Below are 24,469 nucleotides of genomic sequence, written 5' to 3'. Positions count from 1 at the left end.
CTGATTTTCAGAAATTAGGAGGTTGGCAACCCTAGTGGTTCCTTGCACTGTCTTCCTCAGTGAGTAGTGCTTGTGAGACACCCACATAGAATGCACAAAGAAAGCATTGCTCAAAGAAAGAAAGATTACTTTACAAAAACTGGAGTTCTTCAAAATGTCGTCCCTATTTGTATACCACCACCCACCCTCCTTCCCCTAAGCTTCAGATCCTTTCCTAAGGTGACTTGTTTTAGAGAAGGAACTGGAGAGGCGGTTTGTCTGTGTTGCCCCTTATGCCCTTGATCCAAAGCAAGAGGAGATGCAGGAGCAGACCCATGCACACTGCTAATGAAAAATCTTCCGTTCCCAGGCATACAGAGTGCATGTTTACCCACAGTGCTATACATACAGGGACCATACATCTCAAAGAACTCCAGTTACTGTAAGGTAAATAGCCTTTCTTTATTGTTTTGAAGACTGTTTGACTGGCATGGCAGTCTACAAAAGAGCTTGGAAAATTTACTAGTTTTCTACCAGTTGGAGGATTAATCTTCTAGCTAAAATAGAGCAAGAGGCTCAAGAAACCCTGGCAAGGCAAAGGTTTAAAGTAATGACCATCGGGAGTAAGAAGCCATTTGGCTCCTATCTTACTCTGGCTGGCCATAGGGGGTGGAATGTCCTGGCGAAGGAGGGTCCTACTCCTGTTTACGCTCCCCTGTTCATTTCAAAGATGTCTGGCATCCTGCAGATCCTGTATAGTCTTCTACCAGATAAACTGGGTGTGGGGCATTCTAGCTAGAGGTACGTACAAAAGATGAGGGTATGGAAACCCCATTAGTGAGGTCCAGGAACAGTGCCCCTGGTAAGAAGCCCAGCTCTCCTACTCACTTCCAGCTACTGGGAAATGTGCTGCGACTTCAACTAGTGAGCTGTTACTGGATTTTCCTGGGTGACTCAGTCAACCTCTTAATTTTGATCTCTGTCCATGTCCTATTGGAAAGAAGATGATTTCTGCCTTTTCCTCCCTTTTCCGCCTCCTGGTTGTTGCAAGGGGGAGGAAGGTCTCTCGCAAGGTTCTTGACAGTTTCTGCCCATAGGTTCTGAACAGCAGTAGTAAAACTGATCAGTCTTGTTAATTACACTGTGGTGGTACTTTGTTAAGCTGGGAGGAACATTAGGTGAACTGGAATGGTCTGTAGCCTCAGAAAGACAACATTCCCTCAGTTTACATTCAGTTCTCATTTATCTTCACTCCCAGGCTAGAAACTTCTTAAGGACGGCTTCAGTACTGCATAAATAGATGGCAATATATGCTCTTCACACTTAATAAGGAAAACTTCCCACTGGTGAATAGACAATTGAATTTTTCAAGTCTTAATATAGATGTACTCAAAATGTCATTTAGTATTAGCAGTGGCTTCTTGGAAACATGCATTTTTATTTAAATATGGGCTGCCTTACTATATAAAAGACAAAGGATAGGATCTAAACATTTATTGCCAAAATTTGGCTCTCCTTAAAGTAAATTTGTGTGTGTGCGTGCATCTATAATACTCCATTATATTAAACAGCATACACTTGATGCTAAGGGAAGATATACTTTTCATTTCTTTTAATCTCAATTTTTTTACAGTTGCTTTAGATTATGTTGCAATTTCCATATGTTATGAAATCACAACAGGTAAATATTTACTAAAACCATTGTAAATTTAATAACTGTCATCTTAGGTAAAAAGTCACTTCTGATGCTTCTTATGTTGTGTTAGGTAACACTGCCCTCAGAGGGCCATGGTAAGTAAATTCAATTTAAAAACAAAAAGCAGTATTTTTGATGTCTTGCTTGACCTGGCATCTCTCATGATCTTGCTTCATTTTAATAACTTGTATATTAATAAGCTTTAGTGTTGGTTTCTTTTAAACAGTTTTTGTTTGCCCCATTTTCCTAGTCTTTGCTGTAAAGGTACATTGTTATTTTTGTCCCTCCATTTGTTTATTTGGACACAAGAGAGATAGTAGTCTATTATAAAACAGAAAACATGTACATTTCTCCCTTAAAAATAAAAAAAATAGTGCAACTGGCTTTGTCCTGTCTCCCCACTCCTTCCCAGTACCCTACCAAACAAATAAAAAATCCCAAACAATCCCTCACTCCACAATGTTCTTCCTTTTAAAACCTTTTTGATAAATTGATAAGGAAATATCTGAGGCAGATTTTTGGTGTTCTCTGCTTACTGTTTTTTTTTTTTTTTTTTTAAATCTCACTTGTGTCTGTGTGGCAGCTGTTGCTCCTTTCTGGGAAGCAAGTTATTGAACTCAAAGGCTTCCTTCCGTTGCCTGTCAGCTCTGTATCTTAAAAATGTTTTCCTGACATCTCCAGAAGCCCTTTTCATATTCAAAAGTATCAAACTCTGTTAAATAAAATAGGTTAAATTATCTGTTGCATAGATGACCAATTTGTCTTAATAATTACTGTGATTCGTCAGCAATAAAATTAGTTGGGTATTTTTGAATTACTAATTCTCAAAAGGAGGGCTGAATTCTCATTTTCTTAAGATTACAAATGGATGTTAATAGAAAAAGGAACCATAAAGTGTTCGGTGAAGTCTGTGTTTGAAGACATAGTTAGAGACCTGAGGTAAATTTAAAGACATAACTGACTTTAAGAGATTCATTTTATGTGCGCATGAGCAAACTGAAGACTCTTGTCTGGTTCCACAGAAATCTCCTCCCACCACAGCTCTTTAGCAAAGTATCAAAATTACAAGCATTACATCACTACAACAAACTCCTTATCAGAAAAAAAAAATCTGAAGGCAAGTCATGTTGCTATCTGCTTGGCTAAGAAATGGCCGTATAAACCCCCTTTCATTGGTGTTGCACGTAATACATTGGCAATAACAACCAAAGAATGTCAGGTGAAGAGCAATTCAGAACTTCATTCTCATGGCTCTGTGGGTACGTGTATGTAGCAATTAAACACCTGTGGGCTGGCCTGGGTCAGCTCACAGGGCTTGGGTTGAGGGGCTGTAAAATTGCTGTGTAGACATTCAGGCTCAGGCTGCAGCCTGAACCTTTGGACCCCACAAGGGTGGAGGGTCCCACAGCCTGGGCTCCAGCCTAAGCCCAAATGTCTACACAGCTGTCTTCTATTCTAGTGTTGACGTACTCAGTATTACCATATTCCTTGTATAGCTACCTCAACATTTTTTTTTTTTTTGCTTTGTCAAAGATCCAGACTTTTATTTTCATGTGAATCAGAATTTCGGTTGCCATATCAATTCCCAATTTTGGGGAACGCCCTGGGAAATATTGCTAGAGGAGCAAAGAAGTTGAAGCTGACTCCTGGGTTACAGAATTTTCCTTGTATGTGAAAGTGCCATTATTCTGTAATAGCATTAAATACTTTGACCAGAGTTAAAAAGATGCATGAATAACTTGGTTTACTTCAGTGCAATGTGTAAAATTATACACCTCTTCCAAGTCGAGTCAGCAGATTCTAGGAGAACATGTTTTTCAATTTAGAAGGGCGTAAATTTAAGCAAAATAATAATTTAGCTTAAATTAACCCAGCAGGAAGCTGGGTACAAACTGAATAATTCTCTATAAGAAAACTACTGCTATTTTAACTACCTCAAAGACTGTACTTCATTAAATTGTCAGGCCATCTTTTCTGCTGGTTGGTCCATGTGGACTTTTCTTTTCTCACAAAATCCTTTACTTTAATCTTAACACTTGAATATACAAACTTTTAAATGTAAGGCTTTTGCAGTTCTTTTATGTTTAAGGTACTTGGTAAACATATTGTTCTATTCTGAAAATATAGTCTTACTATGACTTCAAATTTAGTATTAGCTGCTTCTTTAGAAATGTAATAGACTTTAAATGATGTTTACATATGCACATATTTTTATTGCTGCAAAACATAAAAATTTAAAGTTGAAATGCTGATAGGTCATTTGGAAGTCAGAGAGTTGTCCTCCGTTACAAATATCCTGAGATATGTAGTGTATGAGTGTTTGTTTCTTATGGTCAGAATTTTCGGCTTCATGTGAACACTGATCACTTTTAAGAAACATAGACCAAAAGCTGTTTTTAATCTTAAAACAATTGGATTATGCAGAAGGGAGCATTTTATAAATTAAGCAGAGGAAAATGAGTGTATCTTGATAACTATTAAGCTATTTCAGCAATTAAGTGAAATGTTAACCAGTATGTTTTTGTTTTTGTTCTTTAGATTTCTGAAGTGCAAGTGTGGGCATCCATCCATTTTTATGGGAATGGTATCTATACATTAAAAATTACAATATAAACAAAAAACTGCCCATAAGTATATTCACCTAAACCTACTCCATTTTCAGTAGCCTTTATCCAGGCCAGTTTTGTTACGGCAATATTGATCATTTCAAGAGAAGGCATACGCTTCAATGTATCTGTGTGCAAAAATTATATTAACTTCTTTTTGAGAGGGAAACAACATCCTGAAAAAGCAAATTTGAGTGTGATTCATATATAAGAACCAGGCAAAGTTAATGTATTTTAAAGAAAGACATCCATGGTGCAAGAGACCTGAGAAGTGGTGCTGTATTGTATATTCCTTTTGGAATGACATGTTCTGCATCTGGCTATCATTGTGGGCTACTACTATATTGGGGCTGAAACGTAAGGCAAAACCATGCTGTTTAGCACTAGTGTATGTAAGTAACATGGGAATTGATTTAAGTGTATTCATTAAACTCTTTAAAGACCCAGATATAGAAGTGTTGCAGGAGGTTTTGTTCATAGTAGACAACACATCATTACTGGTTGATTACTACTTATTTGTGAATTATTTGGATGAAGACATTGTCTTTATTCCTGAAATATCATTGCATAAATCATCTGGATAAAACATTTCTCCAGAATTCATCATAAAAAGTTTTGAAACCAGTCACTTTTCTGATTTCAAAGTTTTTGATTCAGACCATTTTGATTTACTGGAGAAGATTGGTTTCCCATATTTTAATCTAGTAATGCATGTAAATAGCTTGCATTAGTAATTTTTCAGAAGATAGAAGTTCATTCCACAACACCTTCTGCTTGGCATATTAGTTTCACTATTTTCTTACCAATACTTTTGTGAAGGAGCATTTCAATAGTCAGTGAAGTTCTTGAAATTGCATTATGAACAAACTGATGTACTACTCGTTGGTTGTCTCCTTTAATATCTCAACTGTATGTGTTAGATTTTGCTTACTTCTCTGGCGGTATCAAGTGCACATCTAATTGGTTAACAGAAAGATCTTGAAATTGATTTACATTCTTTGTGGAAAATTTTCAGCACGCATCAGTGGAAGAAGGTGGTAATATGATTTAGTGGTTGACGGCTTGTAGTTTACACTACTTCTAGTAAACAGTGCATCTGTCTAGTTAATTTTAAACTGCATTAGATTATCTTTTCAAAGCACGTGTTAAATTTAAAAGCAGTTTTAACAGCTCTTTGATCTCAATAAGATTTTACACAATATATGTATTTTCCTCTGTTCGTGTATGAAATTGGACAATTTTCTGAGCCTCTGTTTTTTTCTTATTCTTAAACTGGATTTTGCATTGGGTCTTTGCATGGTAGATAAGTTTTGGGAAGCTAATTTGTAATCAACAATGCTTACAAGAGAGAAGGTCCATTTTTACCTCCTTGGCCCTGGATTTTACCACAATGTAATAAACAGCGCATGCTGTTTCTTTATTATTCATTTCACTTTGGGAACAGTATCTAAGATGTCAGTGTTTTTAAAATAATGTATGTGATCTAAGTGTCAGGTTTTGCTTTGCCCACAACTCTGTGTGTATTGTTGAATGAATCTCTGGAGACATAAGGTGCAATTAATTATAAAAGTGTGACTTTTTTTCTTTTAAATGAAGAAAATTGTTCAAACAAATGCTGACACTGTTAATGTTGGGCACGGATACGGCGCTGTAACATCTCCTATCAAAGTCTTTCTTTTCTTTGATATTAATGTATATTTTTCTTATATAGGAGAATATATCAAAAATTGGCGGCCAAGATACTTCCTGTTGAAGACAGATGGTTCTTTCATAGGGTATAAGGAGAAGCCCCAAGATGTGGATCTGCCATATCCCCTCAACAACTTTTCAGTGGCAAGTAAGTCTCTCTTCAGCATCTGTTATACCTACAGTATTTAAATCACTATAAACCTGTTTAATTCTTTGCACATAATTATATATATTACTAATATTAAATATATTTACTGTATTAAAATATTTTAGATCCCATGGTAGTGTGTTTATATAAAGAGGGAGGGACATACATTATAACTCAATATAAAATGTTAACTCTTAGCATATTGATAAATACCTACTACATTACACTTTATATGTGTAATTTAAAAATTCACTGTCAAACCTAAAAGTTTGATGCTGTGAGTCAAGGTTGTTCCACTGTGGTTGAAGTCAAACTCTAAACAACACCTTGGAAATACCACTAAAGTTTTACCAAATATTAGGTTTTGAAGCTTTTCCAATGAAAGTTTCTTCATTATCTGTAACCTTAACTAACAACAACAAATTAGACAAGCGACTGTAATAAGATGTACATTTGTGGGAAAAGGTTACCTATACGAAGACACTCCCACTCTTTTCCTTTCCCCAGTAATACCTATAAAATCACTTGAAAACTCGAAGTAATTAGAAAATTATCTGGACTGTCAAATGGCACAAAATCAAGCTAAAGGATTAGTCTCTTGGATAATCAGGTAATCAGCTCTCCACATGGGGTAATCAGTAGTTCCAAGCAATCAAACAATTTACATGTATTAGCAAGTCTGTGAAGTATGCATCCAGTGGATAAAATGGAGCCATCTTGATTTCCAGGTTTTTATAGAACTCGTTTAAAAGGTAACGTTTCAGATTCAGTTCATCCCCAGAAGGTGGGGACAGTAGAAAGGTGTTTCCAAATGAAGACATATGGCCTATGGTGTTTGCCACAAAAATGAAAGTACTTGAGGGACTAAACTGAATAAAGATATTGTGTGGACAAAGGCTGGGATTTTCAAAGGAGCCTCAGGGAGTTAGACACCCAAATCCTGTTGCAAGTTAGCTTGAAAAATAATATGATAACTAAGCCTTGTCATTTGTAGATCTATAAGAATTAGAGTTTGGACAGAATTTTCAAAGGAGCATACAGGAGTTAGGCACCCAAATCTTATTAGGCTTTTTTGAAAATCTCATTCATATTCTACACCCTTTGTGAAGGAGTGTTCTGCCCTGTTAGGAGACAACCAGGAACTCTCAACCAAAACAGCCTGGCTATCTTTAAGGAGGCTGTCTGCTCAGCTCTAAGGCTTGGCCTGTTTGAACAGAAACAGGAAGCTGAACAGTAGAGAGTGGACTAAAAGCCATCCAGGTTGGAAGGGATGATGAACTCTCTCCAGTTCCAGAAGAGTAGCCTGACCAGGCTCAGAGGCCTTGTTTTTGGACTTAATTAAGTTTGGGATCTCTGAACCAGGGTACTGAGTTTAGTGCCCTTGAACTATTTTTCCAAGTACTCCTATGCTGGTTTATTAAAGGAGACGTATTTATTTTTATTTGTTTGTTTTGGCTCCTCATTGCATCAATCGGTGAATGTGAAATAACCGACACCCAAAGACAAGGCACACCTGTAGTACCGCACTTGGTCGCAACAGGGCATTTTGAGACTGGTATGATATGATGCAATACACAGCCTATTCGTTAACTCATACTAATACAAGGGATTTATATAGATTGCAATATATCATATAACATCTGTAGTTCAGGTAGGGGAGCAGTGAAGGGAGATCCTGTGGCCAAGTTTCAGAAAGAATGGCTATGGGGACAGTAGAAGGGTCAGAGAGTAGCATTTAATTGTTACATTAAAGGGAGGGTTAAGAAGTTATATGTTGCAGAAAAAATGCCTCTTGATATTTGATTTGAAAAGTGTGTAGGGAGGTTACTTGATGTGGGAGCAATCTGTAAAAGAAACTTCCTACTACTCTGGAGAGATGAGGATGGTAAATAGAAAGAAGCCTAGTATCAAAGGAACATGGAGGATACAGTAGAAGTTCTGTTTGGTAATTGTAGTTGCAGTAGTTCATTTGAGGACCTTGGAACTAGGGTAAAAGACTTCGTACTGGATTCTGGCATACACAAGTAACCACTGAAGAATTCTAAGAACATGGGTGAGGAAAATAAGGTGTTACCTTTTGGACACACTTAGGTTTAGTGTCTTGGATTTCCATTAACATCTAAAGGGTAGAAATTGCAGTATTGTGCATGAGAAGAAAGAAGATGACGTATTGATATCTTGGCGATGTGACATGATGGTGGACAAGCCATGAAGGAAGTCCTGGTATTGTAAAACCTGTTTTGTGCCTCTCATCACATGTCAGGGCAGCAATTTATGCTGCTTCTGTAAGGAGGTAGTAGGGCTATCAGAATCATTGTATTCAATGCAAGGGTCTCCTTGGTCTCCCTTGCCAAAGCTGGAACGGAGATAGACAGGAGAAGCCCTGCTGGTTCTCTAGTGGAGAAGCTGCCAGCACCTCCCCACGGTATTCACGAAAGGATCTAGCTTTCAGACAAAATAGAAGCCTGAACAAATTCTGGCCAAACTGCAAGCAAAGCAGACTTCCTTACAGTCCAAACAGCATTTCTCCACTTCCCCTTAGTTGTGAAGGGAAGGCAGCCAGAACCACTAGAAGACATTATGGACAGTGGTAAGTGGCCTCATGGTCCACTTTCTTTATCATTTACTAATGTTTCTCTCCTCCACGCCTTCATGCCTCACATGTTCTCCATGCTCTTCCAAATACAGCTTTTCCCTTGCAGCAAACTTTTCACGGGTTTATTGCAGATTTTTTTTGCCCAGAGACTTGTTCCCTTTGGGATGTGCCTCAACCCTCAGTGACTGCTGCCTTCTGTCTGCGGCTTCAAAAGTGCTAGAGCTCTGGCACTTCCATTCCTGGGTTATCTTGTGACTGGGCCTTCTAGACCCTTACTCTCAAGAGACTCCTCTGGAACATCTAGCAAGAGGTGGTTGTTTTGAGCCAAAGGGACTCCCATCTCTCCCTGGCTGAAGAGACTGAGTATGGCAGAGAGGCTGTTTCTCACCTGCTTCAAAGTGGTGCAGTATAGCTGGATCCTTGCCCAAAGAAGTTTGGCTTTTACTCCATTATTTTCCTTGTGAAGGAGTGCTTGGGGGAACAGGTCTGGGCTTGATTTAAAATACCTAGATAGATATTTAAGGAAGTCAAAAATTCATTATGGAGACGCTCAAGTTAACTTTAGCAGCCATCAACAAAGGGGACTTCCTATACTCCATAGACCTGAGAGAAGCCGATGTTCATATGAAATACCTATTCAGTCAGCTCCCAGGCAAGTCTCACTTTACATAGGGGCACCAGTATTTTCAGTACTGCTTCTTACCATTTAGTTTGGTAACTGGATCCAGTGTGTATAAACATACTTGTAGCTGCTCTGAGACAGGAGTGTGTGCCTGTTTTTAAATGATGTCATCAGAGTCCCGTGCAGAGGAAAGGCAGAAAAGGACATTTGGAGGACAGTACAATTTGTGGATTACTGTGGATTCATCAATTTCAGTTGTTTCCTCTGTGTGCTATTTTGAGTCCCACTAGGAAGAGGAAGTTTTCATTTCATCCAGACACTGGGCGCTTCCTAGGTGCAGCACCACTGATTCCCCCCTGCCCCCCTTGAGTTCATCAGGTATAACTCTGGGATCTGAATGTCATTTTATTGGTCCTAATTTTGTTCCCATTTAAACATGTCAGAAAAATTTCACTATTTCTTGTCTGTCAAAGTAGTTCTCAGCTAACATATCCTCAGAGATGTATTAAATCTCAAATTTTCACCTTCCTCCGTGACAAAATTGTCATCAGGACTAAAACCAGTCTTTGTATCCAAAGTAAATTCAGTATTTCATTTTGCACAGGAAATGATCATACCCTCCTTTTGCCCCAAAACATCAGATTTGAAAGGGAGACTTTAGTATATTCTCAGTGACACACAGGCTTTATTGATTTCATATTGAGCATTCCAAGCCCTTTAGAAAAAATCAAAGGTTCTTTTTTGTCTTGTGCCATTCAGTATCAAAAGAAAAGAAGATGTTTAAGTTCTTCATATTAGGATGGATTCATCTGGCCATATCAGAATCTTAAAGAGCAAGGTCCTTAGCTCCATCATTTAATCTCAACGCCCATTTCCTTAGAGCTATGGTGACTTGTAGACCAAGTGTTCTTATGATCTGTAAGAGGAAATGTATGAAATTGCAACATAGCCCTTGTCGGCCACCTTCACCAAACTCTCTAAAAATTGAACATCCTATCTTCCACAGCTGCTGCCTTCAGATGAAGGGTGCTCTAGACCAGGGATCTCAAACTCGAATCACCAGGAGGGCCACATGGGCTGCATCACTGACACCCCCCCGCCCCCACTCCACCCCTTCCATAAGGCCCCGCCCCATCCCACCACTCCCCCCCCTTCTCCGCACCTATTCCAACCCCTTCTCCAAATACCCGCCCCTGCTCTGCCTCTTCTCCACCTCCTCCTCTGAGCGCACAGCTCCCCGCTCCCTCCTGGAAAGCACTAAGCTCCACCAAATAGCTGTTGGGCGGCTGGAAGCGCCTGGAGGGAGGGGGAGTGAACGGGAGGGGAGCTTGGCGGCCCGCAGGAAATAACTCCGGGGGGGGGGGCGCAGGGAGCTTGGCGGGCCACAGGAAATAACCCCGTGGGCCGCGTGTTTGAGACCTCTGCTCTAGACAGTGGTTCCTTGGTGAGGAGAAATTCATAGCTAACAAATAGTTTGGTACTGGTTGTTTCTGCATTCCAATTTCTCAAGTTCAGCCTTCTTAATACTTGCATTAAAATAATCTAAACATAGGAATGACCATACTGGATCAGAACAGTGGTCCAACTAGCCCAGTATCCTGTCTTCTTACAGTGGCCATTGCCAGACGCTTCAGAGTGAATGAACAGAACAGGGCAATCATCAAGTGATCCATCCCCTGTTCTCCAGTCCCAGCATCTGGCAGTCATAGGTCTGGGGACACTCAGACCGTCTTGGCTAATAGTCACTGGTGGACCTATTCGCCATGAACTTATCTAATGATTTTTTGAACCGACTTATACTTTTGGCCTTCACAAAATCCTCTGGCAACCAGTTCCACTGGTTGACTGTGGGTTGTGTGAAGAAGTACTTCCTTATGTTTGATTTAAACCTGCTGCCTATTAATTTCATTGGGTGACCCCTAGTTCTTGTGTTATGTGAAGGGGTATATAACACTTCCTTTTTCACTTTCTCCACACCATTCATTATTTTATAGATCTCTATCCTATCTCCCCTTAGTTGTCTCTTCTAAGTTGAAGAGTCCTAGTGTTTTAAATCTCTCCTCATATGGAAGCTATTCCATGCCCATAATCATTTTTGTTCCCCTTTTCTATACCTTTTCTTACCTGTGGACCTTGATGTGATGGAGAATAGGACAATTTGTTTCTGACTGGACAGTCTCTACGTAAAAGAATAAACGGACACAAATCAGATGTCAAGAATTATAACATTCATAAACCAGTCGGAGAACACTTCAATCTCTCTGGTCACGCGATTACAGACATGAAAGTTGCGATATTACAACAAAAAAACTTCAAATCCAGACTCCAGCGAGAGACTGTCGAATTGGAATTCATTTGCAAATTGGCTACAGTTAACTTAGGCTTGAATAGAGACTGGGAGTGGCTAAGTCATTATGCAAGGTAACCTATTTCCCCTTGTTTTTTCCTACCCCCCCTCCCCCCCCCGACGTTCTTGTTAAACCCTGGATTTGTGCTGGAAATGGCCCACCTTGATTATCATACACATTGTAAGGAGAATGGTCACTTTAGATAAGCTATTACCAGCAGGAGAGTGGGGTTGTGTGTGTGTGTGGGGGTGGGGTGGGGGGGAGAAAACCTGGATTTGTGCTGGAAATGGCCCAACTTGATTATCATACACATTGTAAGGAGAGTGATCACTTTAGATAAGCTATTACGAGCAGGAGAGTGGGGTGGGGTAAGTATTTTTTCATGCTTTGGGTGTATAAAAAGATCTTCTACACTTTCCACAGTATGCATCCGATGAAGTGAGCTGTAGCTCACGAAAGCTTATGCTCAGATAAATTGGTTAGTCTCTAAGGTGCCACAAGTACTCCTTTTCTTTTTTCAGAAATTTTCCGTTCATCAAATGGCAAGGCCCACAGATCTAACGCATATAGGGCCTAGGTTCTGTTGACTAATTACATTAGTTTGGAGTCCTATATGTGCTGTAGTGGGTTTTTAGATACGTATATTATAGCTCCTATAATGTGTAATAATTAGTTCTGGTCAGTCGTATTTTTCTGGCTGTGGAAAACATCTCAAACAGGTGGGCTGTTCAGATTGGAGTGGCTTCCCTTTCCTGCCAAGGATGGACAGATCTGCTTCTCCCTCCCTTGTGCTATGCAGACTGAAGAACTGTTATCATGGGTTTGTGGACTGTGATACTTGAAGAGAGGACATTTTTGGTAAACAAGATACATTTTTCTTTTTTGGAGGGGAATCATTTGGATAATCTTAACATCAATTATTGTTGATTAAGACAGGTTTCAGAGTAGCAGCCGTGTTAGTCTGTATCTGCAAAAAGAAAAGGAGGACTTGTGGCACCTTAGAGACTAACAAATTTATTTGAGCATAAGCTTTCGTGAGCTACAGCTCACTTCATCGGATGCATTCAGTGGAGTGTCTTTAAGAATAGAGGAAGATACATTTTTGCCTAATAAAGAATCTAGTAATACATTTTAAGAAAAGAATGAATGTAAAATTCAGGGACATTTTTTAGTGTCTGAGAAACTTGAATCCTCTGCCATTGGTCTGTGGTTAAATAAATTAGAACTATTTCATAAAACAGATTTTATTTGCCTTACAACCATCTACCAGAAATATACTTGGAGAAAAAATGCATTATGTGGCTGCATAACATAAAAAGAAGTTTTGAGAGTTTGAGTGAGGATTAGGTAAACAGACTGCCCTCAGAGTAGCATCTGACATTAACCATAAACATAAAAATTACATGAAAGAGTTAAAATCATAATGCAAGTTGCTGTCGCACAGTAAATTGGCAAAGGAATATAATTTTTCTGTTCACTACTTTGAAGTAGTTTGAATTAGAGGAGTTTGGATTAACCCCCCCCCCCCCCCAAAAAAAAAGTCCAAAAAAGTGAATGAAAACAGCACCTAGATTTACAGCACCTGGTAAGCTTTAATAATTGGTCTAATGGCCTCTGATTGGAAAGTTCCTGAAATGCTGCAGGTTTGCAACCTCAAGCAATGTATCATATTCATTCTTAATAAAAGTGGAGTAAGTTACTTGTCATAGATTCCTGCTTGGCAGATGGACAGTGAGAGAGTTGTTAATACCATCTTGGTCAAGTTCGCGTTGACTGCAACATGTCATGTGATGGCTATTCATTGTTCTTGTGATGTGAGATGATAGTTTCAGTCCAGTTCTTATTGTCCATATGATAAAACATTAGGATTGGCTGTAACTTGCATCTTTTTTTTAGTTGTCTAAGCAGAAAAGACAAAGTTTGAGGGCAGTCTCTTCAGGTGGAGACTCATACTCATTGGTGCAGTGGTGTTGGCAAGTTTGCAGTGCCATTATTTAAGCTGTACCTGTTCTGTGTTTAAAAAGATGATTTCAATCTCCAGGGCAACTTTCACAAACTCTCAGTTCTGTTCAGTACTATGTTAATGTGCATTAGGGAACTTTTAGTTCATACCAGGAGGATCTACATAGGCCAGTTAGTCCACAACCTGCTTTAAAAATCACGCTCCTTTAGTGCGCATTTGTCAAGGCTGATTCCTCACTCTGACACTTAGAGTGCAGAAGGTGGGGGGCGCACCAGGATTCTAAAAATTAATACTGGCCACTCTAGCCTTGTATTAAACTCCCAAGGTTACAGCATCTCTCTGACCTTGAATGGGTAGATGCTGCCACCACACAAATGCAAAAAAACCCCTTTGAACCTAGGAAGGTGCACTTGGGAATTCCACCCTGTGGGGTACCCTCAAGCCCTTTCACACCCCTTCTGGGGAAGAAGTGAGAAAGAAAAGAGTGGGAGTGTCCGGAGAGGGGGGACAGAGCAGACAGACAAAGGGAAAGTTTTTTCCCAATTTAAAAAAGTTCTGGCCCTCCAGTTGGCTCTTTTGGTCAGGTGTTCACTCCTTTCCTTTTACCTCTGGGTTTTTTTTAACCCTTTACAGGTAAATCAAGTTGAGAACAGCTGCTAACAGGGATTTTGTAGCTAACTGTCTAGCCGTGTGCCCATAAAAGGGAGCTACCCCCCACCCCTGCTTCATTTATCACAGCTTTGTTGCACTGTGTAGACAAGCCCTTTGTTTCCCAGACCTGTTGGCACTCTTTCTGTGCTTTTATTCCTAATATCTTCCAAAATTTTCAAAAACACAGCAGTAAAATATTCTATCTGTAACCTGCACAGTGAATGCTTTCTATCTACAGTATGGTGACTGAAGGGAAATGCTGAGGGAGCAGAACCTGCATTTTTTAGTGCAAGGCCCTCATTTCTGACAAGGCGAGGTATATTTACATTGATAAGGCTTTGATTCATCATACCTTTTTGGGCAGCAGTCTAAATAGTAATACCCTAAGTTTTGTTCATCATATCTTTTCTGTCACAGGACAAAGTATTTAAGTGGTGTTACTTTTCTCAGGATGATTTAGAGGAAACATGGGGGTCTGCTTAAAATGGCTTGAAGTTAGCTTAAACCTCTCCCCTCTGTCCCACAGCTACAGTATTTAGTTTAAAAATTTAAAGACAGTGGGGAGACACATCTAAATCCTTCTGTCACAGTGTTCAGGGTGCAATCCAGACCAGTGAGCGGTTGTCACCTCTTACCCTATAACTTTACCTGAGTTCCCCACAAAGCTTTGCTACTGTAACTTCCTGCCTGGAATGTTCAGTCAGCAACAAGCATGCAGGCCACACCGAGTGTCCGTGTACACTGGCAGCCCTGGTCTAGCAATTCCGACTCTACCAACCTGTCATCAGCCTTAGTTATTACAACCAGCAAGCCTGAGTTACAACCCCAGCACGCTCCCAGTCCTGAATTTTCCCAAAACTATGTTCTCTTGAATGTCTATTCTTCTCTTGGACAGTTAAGAGAAATAATAACGTTCATTTGTTCCTCCAAAGACACAAAAGCACATCACAGTTTATAACCTTAACTGGGGTACACCCTTCCATTTAAACACAGTACTGAGTTGGTTTATATTAACTGTAAAACAAGTTTATTAGCAAAAGAAGATAGGCTTTTAAGTGAATTCAAGTATGAGAGAACGTTAGAAAGGGTTATAAGCAAATAAAAGTGAAAGCATGCATCTAAAAGTCTAAAACTTGACCAAAGCCTGTACCTTACTAGATTAAGATGGTTTCTCACCAGTCATTGTGTTTCCCACACATGGCTGACTTTCCCTTAGTCAGGACCTTCCATGGAAGTACAAGATGCTGGCTTTCTTTGTCTTTCTAGGTGAAAGATCTTTGCCTAAGCAGGTTTCTCACCTGTATTCGATTTCCAGTAACTTCTGCCTGCTCTTGGTTAAAGGACCCATTTTTCTCAGCTTTGAAGAGCTCTGGCCTCTTTTATCTGTCTAATGATGGATGTCAAAGATGTCTTCTGTCTTTTCTTATATTTTCCAAAGTTCAGTTACTTTAGTTCAAGAGACAGGATGACCTCATGCTGTCTTTTCCCTTCGTGTTGGCTTCCCATCCTCCTGTATGTAAATGGGGCTTTCATTGTTTTGATTCCACCATGTTTAATTTACATAAGAGACAGATAAATAGCTTCCTTCTCTCCTGTCTGGGAGGGAACCTGTTTTTCCCTGTTTGGCCACAGACTTTAAAGCCTAATATCATTAAGTATCCATATTTCCTCATATCGTGTTAATCTGTACATTTCACCATGATATTAATCACCAGTGTGTCATTAGCTTTCAGAAAAGACCTCACTCTATATACTTTTATAATACAGTAATATTGTATACAATCAGTTGTTTCAGTTGCTTATCACTTGAGGTTCAGCCCCCTTCCCCTTTATAGACCAGTAAACCTTTGCAATGTATTCTTTGAAAAGTAAACTCAGATAAAACTCCTTAAAAATAAACTCCTCTCTCCTGCTGGGTGTAGAGGACATGCTGTCTCCTCCCCCACTTGTTTGCTTGATAACTTTGTTTACCTGATATGTAAAATTGGACCTTCATTGTCTCTGCCTGATGATTAGGCTGGTCAGAGAAGCAAATAATCATTCCTTTATCTAGGGCAGACCTGTTTACCATCTCCTCCTGACATATTTGGATTAAACACACTTTGATAATAATTCCAGCATACATCCATAACTCTTAATACACAACAGGTTCATACTGCACAAAAGAATATTGATGTTAAATTAGTTATTCGTTTTCAAATGATACCTCACGACTTACATTCTGTACAAAGATTATTAGAACTGTGTGAAGGCTGTGAATACAAGGGTGCTTAAAGTCACACCCTCCTTTTAAGACTTCAGCAAAGGAGCTTTGGAGTTACAAGAAGAAAAAGGGGGTGGGCTGGCTTCGTGCCCAGAAAAATTGCCCAGTTAGAAAGAAGTCCATATTAAATTTGTCAAATGTATGAAGAGGAATCCAGTAAACCTCCTAAATAAATATGGGGGATAGGAGTGGGGAAATCCTGTATCTGTAAATAAATATTATGAGATCTCATTTCAATAAACTATAAAGGAGAACTCAACCCAAACCTTGATAACTATAAATAGAGAAAAGAAAGTGTGACAGGGTTGGCTTAGCCCAAGAGATCACATCTGCCACTTAATTTCCTCCTACTTGGATACCTGCTGAATTCATGTACAGAGCTGTACGTTTCAAACAACATCCCTTCACTTATGGTCTACTTTATTACACACACACAAGAAGTATAGAAGTAGTGCTTCCCTTGTGCAGCAGGGAGTTCACAATGAGCACTCTAGTTGCGACGATGGGTTGGCTTTGCCTGGGCCAGTGGGGGAAAGAAAGCCATGGTGCTCCTGTAATGATTGCCTGCCCCCCATGCCCACCATTACGGGACACCAGCTTCCTTGTGATCTTGAAGATAGGGTACTTGGGGGAAGAAGGTCTTCCCAGCTGATAGACTGGACTGAAGGTTGCAATAGAAGCCCATTGGACCCTGTGCACTGAATGAGAGGGCTTATAAGCCCTTTCCTGTGCCCAGGGCACTGTTTTGCACCCGGGAACAACAGCTCCCTCCTTCCACTCCTTAGAATTAGAGCAGGACCAGGATTTTGGACCTTGCTGAAGGCATCATACCAGTTGACTTTTGAGGCTTGGAAGGAATTTTTCCCTTATTGCCAGATTGGCCTGGACCAGCTGGTTGATGTTTTTGTTTTGTTTTGCTTTCCCCTTAGCTGCTTGGGGAGGGTAGGAAGGTTAGGTTAAATTATAAACACTTCGGGACACTACACTTTGTTGTAGTGATGCTGTGTGCTGCATTGGTCTCAGGATCAGGTTAAAAGTTGAGAAAGAGAGAGGATAGGAAGAATATGAGGGTCAGAAAGGAATACAAGAAGGAAGGGAAGACAGAGTAATCAGGCTTGGGTCTTCATTGGTGCAGCGGTGATGGCCTGACATTTCAATATGTTGAACTTCAGGGCTCATGAACAAGGGACAGTCTTTAGAATGAAGCAGAGGCCTGTCTGCCTTTCCCTCAGAAGTCTGTTCCCCATTTGTTCCCTCCCCCAAATATTCCTTTTTAAGGAGCCCAAAAGTGGGAGATGAATTATTATTCTATTCACTAATTAGGCCTAATTTTTGACACACCAGTTTTGTTTGCCATGTTGTCGTAGCTGTGTTGGTCCCAGGATATCAGAGAGAGAAAGTGAGTGAGGTAATATCTTTTATTGGGCCAGCTTCTGTTTGTGGAAGATACAAGCTTTCTCATTCCATTCTCCTCTTGTTTATCAGGCATGATTTCAACACAGTCCTTTGGCTGTATTTGTAGACCTTGTTTTTGGACTAATTTAGTCTCTGTCTGTATTTTGTACTTTTTCCTTTCAGCATTTGTTATTTTAGGTGACTGTAACACTTTATAAAACTCTCACCTGCTTTTCCACAGTTGAGCTCACAACTGGACCTGCTAGGCCTCAGTTATTACAACAGGTCCAGTTCCCTGATTAACTGGAAGTGGGATTATCGGAAGGCATCCCTTCAACAATGTGGGTGATGGGTTGGGGCTCGTATTGTCTTGTATGAAGGGAAGCCAGTAGCATCGCAGCCTTGGTGTTGCAACCTAGTTAAAGATTTGGATGGGGTTCGGGTTAAGGGCAGCCTTTTCTTGGTTGATATGGATTGTGTAAGTATGACCACACTGCATTGGATGAGTTATTGTCGGATAGTTTTCGGAATGCGTTAAATTAATAATGTTGTGGCCTTGTTAAACCACCTTCCTGGTGCGTTATTTTTATTTTTGGGTCTGGGACAAAAAGCCCATGCCTTATGCTGTTCGTCCTCTTGCAGCAGGGTCTCACAGCGTCTTCTGGGCTCTGTAATCTGTCAGTCCTCTGTTTGGCTCAATACTCCTATCAAGCTTGGCTTGTTTAACCTAACCAAAGAAGGCTGAGGGGAGATATGATTGCTCTGTATAAATAGGTCAGAGGGATAAATACCAGAAAGGGAGGGGAGTTATTTAAGTTAAGCGCCATTTGTTCATGTGTTCACATTGGATATAAAGCGGCCATCAACATATTTAGGCTTGAAATTAGACTGACAGTTAGAAATTTTAGAGGAACGGCCTTCCAAGTGGAGCAGTGGGTGGCAAAAAACCTAACTGGCTTCAAGACTGAGCTTGATAAGTTTATGGAGGGGAAGCATGCTGGTAATATGTGAGGAGAAAAAGCTGCCACTCACCTCCAACCAAGGAACCCAGATGTTTAGCTGAGCACTAACTGCTTCTTGCCAGGGAAGGACAAGGTGGCCTGAGCACAAGTGATCCAGGAACACATGTGCAATCATGGCAGCATAAGGCAATGCTACTCCCAGAATGGTGAGGAGAGAGGATATTGCTGCCGAGCACTGCAGTTCATAGTGAGAGGGAAGAAAGGTGAGGAGGATTTGGGCTAGGTGGCAGGGATTCACCAGACCTCATCCACAGCTTTTAGTGGCGACAGCATAGGGCAAAGTGGGAAAATTGCTGGCCTTCATCCCATAAAACTCTTTATGGGCAACACTTGCACCAGATGGATCAATCCCATTCATTGATTCGGACCTCCCTTACTAATGAGGAGGGTGAACACCACCACCCTTGCCCCCACAAAGGCACTCTGGTTGTAAGGGCCAGTGTGTCTTAAACCAAACAGGCCTGTGTTTTGTTTAGAAGACCATGGATTTATAGGACTTTTTCCTTCTGTTAGTCCCCATGCTCTGAGACATAGGCCTACACAGAAAGTTATACCAGTTTAACTAAAGGTGTTTTTTTTTTTAAGAACTGATTTAACCTGCTGGAAAACCCTTTGTGGATATACTTAATTTTATGTAAACCTGGTATATGTTGGTTTAGCTTGCACTGGTAAATTTACAGGTGCAAGCTAAACAGTTTTAAAACAATGGAACTATATTCATACAGGGTTTTGCATTGATTTAACTAAAATCAGTTTAATAATGATTTTTGTTAAACCAGTGCAACTTCAGTGTGTAGGCAAGGTCCTAAATTCTCACTTTATATTAGAGAAGACTCTGATTTTTAGAAAACCACTGCTTTCCATACAAAACAAGGCACTCTGGTAGTCCTGTATGATGGGGTACACACATCATGATATCAAAAAGTTTTACTTTACCACTATGCTGACAGGAAGAAAGAGGAGAGAGAAGTGCCTGCCTAGCAAAGAGAGAATGGGAAGATGCTTTATTCACAGAATATCAGTGGCTTATCATTATTAACAGATACACTGTTGTGTAAACAAAAATGAAAGCTTATTGTCATGTCACTTTGTGTAAACTACTGCATCCCTTGGCCACCATAAGTGCTTTGTGCTCTTTCAGGGACCCACTGATAAAAATTACCTTTCGCACGTGCAATGAATATGTGAGTAATCACACAGCATGTTCATAACTAGATATCCTTGAAAACTGGCTCTCTGCCTTCATCCTCTGTTTTATCTAAAGAGTAATTGGGGAGAAATGTATCCCTTCACAGGAACCTTTGAGTTTTGGCCAAAAGTGAGAGCAAGTGGAATTTGCCTTTGATACCTTGAAAGATTGTGCTTGCAAGGCACTCTTCAGTGGAGCTGTCTTTTTCTTGTCTTTAAAAGAGATGGTTAAGGTGAAGATATGTTCTAATAATGAGAGTTTCAGATACCTTTTAATGACAGTTTTCCCTCTAATTAATGCAGAAGGATTAGGGATTAATTCTGAAAGTGCTTACTACCTTCTAAATAGAGAAGTGGTGTTGCTTTTCTTAAATTTTAAACTTAGAGTTGGTCAGAGGGTAGTTTTAATCATTTATATGATTTTAAGATATTGAAAAGAAGAGAAACTAAAGGTTCCAGCAGTGAACTTTTTGTCTTCTTTTGAATTCACAAGAAAAGGAATGAGGTGATTTTTTTTATTTATTATTTTTTTTAAAGCAACAGAATTAATTTAGGTCTAAGGGAACTGATTAGACATGCTGTTATGTGCTAGCAATTCCATAGGTAAGGTTGCAACAAACTTTGAAGACCAATTTTCAAATCTCTCTAAAATGCACATGAATAATTAGATCAGCTGTAAAACTGGCATACCTGTTCAGAGACTGGGATAACGTTTGAGGTACAAATTTGGAATCGTTTTGTCAATACATTCCTAAAATACAAGCCCACTCAAAATTACCTTTCTTAACAAAATTTTTGAGGGGAAAATGATGGGCAAGGGAGACATTAGACTGATATTTTTGAAATATTTCCATTGTGATCTAGTGGCAGCAAGAACAAAGTTCTGTAACTTAAAATTAAAAAGTTTTTAGTTTGCCTTTGGCTTTGTAAAGTGAGCCACTGTCTAGTTGTGAGTCAGCATAGCTCCTACCTTAAGGAAATACCTGATATGTTGCTTGATCTTCTGTTGTGCCTGTGCAGCTGAAACAAGAAGAGAAAGCAAAATATATCCAGTATGATGATTACTTTCCATATTAGTTTTGCTACAAAGGCCACACTGAGGATCCTATTGGTGTGTATAAATAGGAGTCCTAAACTGGACTGGTGATAGAGAGATGCTGTGATGTTCCCGTTCCCTATTGCTTACCCTCAGAGGAACATTTAAGGTCTGTAGGTATCTTGTATGGGAAATTCTCTAATGTGCAGTTTTTGGTTTTCATCAGTTTGTCATTTCTTGTTTCTTGTAAAAACATTTTTTCCCAGGGATATACATTGAGACCTTAATTGAGCATTCTCTAGTTTGGGGTTTTTAGGTTTAGGTTTTACCATTTTCCAGAAAGGTATTGCAGTGTTCCCAACTCTCATGACTTTTTTTTTTTTTTTTTGCATGTCTCATGATATTTGGTGTTTTTTCCCAAAGCCTGAGCCCTGGAGTCATGTGAATACCTGAGAATGCCAGCTTTAATTTAAAAAAATTCAAGCCCTCTTTGTTGCTGAAAAATCTCAAAAACATGAGATATATAAAACCAAGAAAGCATATAAAAAGAACATAAGATGTTTTAATCTTCTCATATTTTTTAGCGCAAATGGGGGTTTGACTCATGATTTTTTAATACTGGGGTGGCAACATAGTGACAGAAAAAAGCCATTACTGGTATTTGTAGTATACAGCAGCAACCTTTAGTCCAGTTTAATAAAGTTTTTTGTAAGTGAATATGCATTCACTGAGGGATGTATTTGGGCGAGCGAATATAGTGCTCAGTCTGTAAGGCTTTTATATCTAGAACCCACTGAGACCAGCACATTACACTGAGAGAGCATCTAACTAGTGAGGTGCTAAAACCTCCAGCCATGTCACTGGTTGACCAGGCTGATAACACGGCCCTCAAAGATCTGCTTCAGCACCAAAGCCAACTAAATGGTGTAAGCCTCATGACCAAACTTCCAAGTCAGCACCACCTTTGGCACTGACAACCAAGAAAGACTCTAGCACTGGATCTTCAAAACCCTTACCTCAGTTGCCATTTTCCACACCTTTGCAGGCTCAAGAATCCTTCTTGGTACCAAAAATAATTAGCAACAGCTTCTCAAGGCTCACAGTGCCCCACGTTCACTATACTCAAAGGGATGTGGCACCATGTATTTCTCACTCCTCATTGGCATTGGGCAGTCCAGCATTGGATCATTGAAGAGAAGAGTCACGCATCAACTTGAATAAGACAATCAGGCAAGAAAAGACTTAACTTCCCAGGAAGGCACCTTGACCCTCCGAAGCACCTGGGCAACGCAAGAGAGCTCATTGTCCAGTGCTCATCCCATTTATGTCTTTGGCATTGCCAAGAGAAGAGGATCCTCCACTACATTGGACCCTGGAGTCTCTGCTTTTGGCACCAAACCTTGCCTTTGATTTGCAGGATCCATTTGCAACCCTTTTTGAAGAAAGGGTGGAGGGGGAACCTTTTTGGTCCACCCCAACTTTACCATCTCATCCCACTGACATCTCTTTGTCCCTGTAACCAAATAGATACTCCACACAACTTTGTACAATGCATGTTGTGGTTTGCACTACAGGACACATTAAGGGTCGTGGTTGATCTACTTGGTTGAGATACTTGGATCTATCATGGTTGGCCCCAGCGTACTTGCCACTCCTGGGTCCATTGACTTCGCTTTCAGCATCACAGTCTTATCCTCTGGCACCACTGCCATAATGTCCAATCCCACTGGCACCATACTTGGCCCTGTTGGCATCCTACCTGGCCCCTCAATACCAATGCTTGCTCCTTTGACCTTGGCTCTGCCTACACTGCCACCTATGCAATCAGTGTTTCCACCTAAAGCACTGGTACTGCCGATACTCCCATCCTCATTGGCTGTGCCACCTGCTTTGCCACCATACTGACCATCTCTAAAAATACGAAGACTCACAATCCCAGATACACTTGGGATGTGATTACACAGACATAGATGATGGTGTCGACGACATCTCAGTGGATGACATCCGAGTCTATGGAATGTCACCAGATGAGAACATTGTGACTTCAATTGTTTCCTCACCACATCAACAGTTCCAGGAACTGTTGAACAGGATGGTTTTCCCACTCTGTCAGGGTGCTACTGAGACTCCAGTTGAAAATTGGGATCCTTTATTTGACATCCTTCAGTTGAAACCAAAGGGTAGTATTTCCTGGCCTATCCATAGAGGCTGCTTGATCCAGCTAGAGAGAGATCTGGGTCCTTATCGCCAGCAGTCTCTTACAGGGGCAACAGGATGTACCTAATCCCTACTCAGGACTTTTTTTTTTAACTTCATCTAACATCTTAGTGCTCAATCTCTAGTGTATACAGTAGCTGTGGAAAAAATCAAAGAGCATGACCACCTCTCAAGTAGACTGTGGAGAAAGAGGGATGCAGACTGGAATGAGAAATACCTGTTGTTCTGCATATACAGTTCTTCCCTTTGTCCTTTTGATTGTTCTGGAATGCAGCCACTCCACCGGGATTGAAGCCATACTCATTGCATCACAGTTATGCTGGGCTGATCATGTGTTGAGGATGGATGGTACCAGAATGCCAAAGCAGTTGCTGTATGGCAAACTGAAAGTGGGTAACTGTGCATGAGGCGGTGAGAAGAAACAATTCAAGGACTCACTGAAGCATGAGTTGAAGCAGTGCAATATTGACTTTGACACCTGGGAGTCATCAGCATAGATAGATCATACTAGTGAGCAGCAGACACTCGTGGGGTTACTCAGTTTGAGATTAATTCCCATGTGGATCTTGAGGCACAGAGGCTAAGTCATAAACAGTAGCAGATTCTGCGGGCACAGACTGTAATCCCTTCCTCGATATCAAGCTACATGTGCCTTCCATGAGGAAAGGACTGCCATTTGCAGATTGGTGGTTTTTGTCCACAGTTGTTCTCACGAGATATATCATCTTTATCAGCATAATTTCTGTTGTATGCAGAACAACAACAACAAAAATAATTAATTGCACCAAGGGTATTCAACAGAATGCTGGATTTAACAGCAGCACATCTAAAAAGACCCAAAGGGTGAAACTTTGGACAACTGTCTCCTTAATGCCAGTTCACTTAATTCAGTAAGTCTAATGTGCTACTTGTTTCACAAGCTAGAGCTGGAAATCAGCTAGGAGAAATCATGTCAAATCCCATGTTAAAAGATAACATTTATAAGTGAGACACTGAACTTGACTGTAGGCTCAGCATTCCTGCCAAAGGAGCAATTTTTCCACATGCTGC

The 24,469-nt window shown here is 40.2% G+C and overlaps 1 protein-coding gene across 4 annotated transcripts in view; it reads left to right on the top strand.

Moving 5' to 3' along the window:
• The window catches only part of AKT3 (AKT serine/threonine kinase 3), a 258,369-nt gene that overhangs the window by 119,190 nt on the left and 114,710 nt on the right, over positions 1 to 24,469 (top strand). For all 4 annotated transcript variants that reach the window (XM_074948931.1, XM_074948932.1, XM_074948928.1 and 1 more), the window contains one exon: positions 5,993 to 6,118. Coding sequence is in view for 2 of the 4 variants with exons in the window: in XM_074948928.1 (XP_074805029.1) it covers positions 5,993 to 6,118 (126 nt within the window). In the remaining 2 variants the exon portion in view is untranslated. The remainder of the gene's footprint in view (positions 1 to 5,992; positions 6,119 to 24,469) is intronic.

This window comes from Natator depressus, chromosome 3 (assembly GCF_965152275.1).
Source record: "Natator depressus isolate rNatDep1 chromosome 3, rNatDep2.hap1, whole genome shotgun sequence".
NCBI classification, from domain to species: Eukaryota; Metazoa; Chordata; order Testudines; family Cheloniidae; genus Natator; species Natator depressus.
This window is presented reverse-complemented; position numbering and strand designations above follow the sequence as displayed.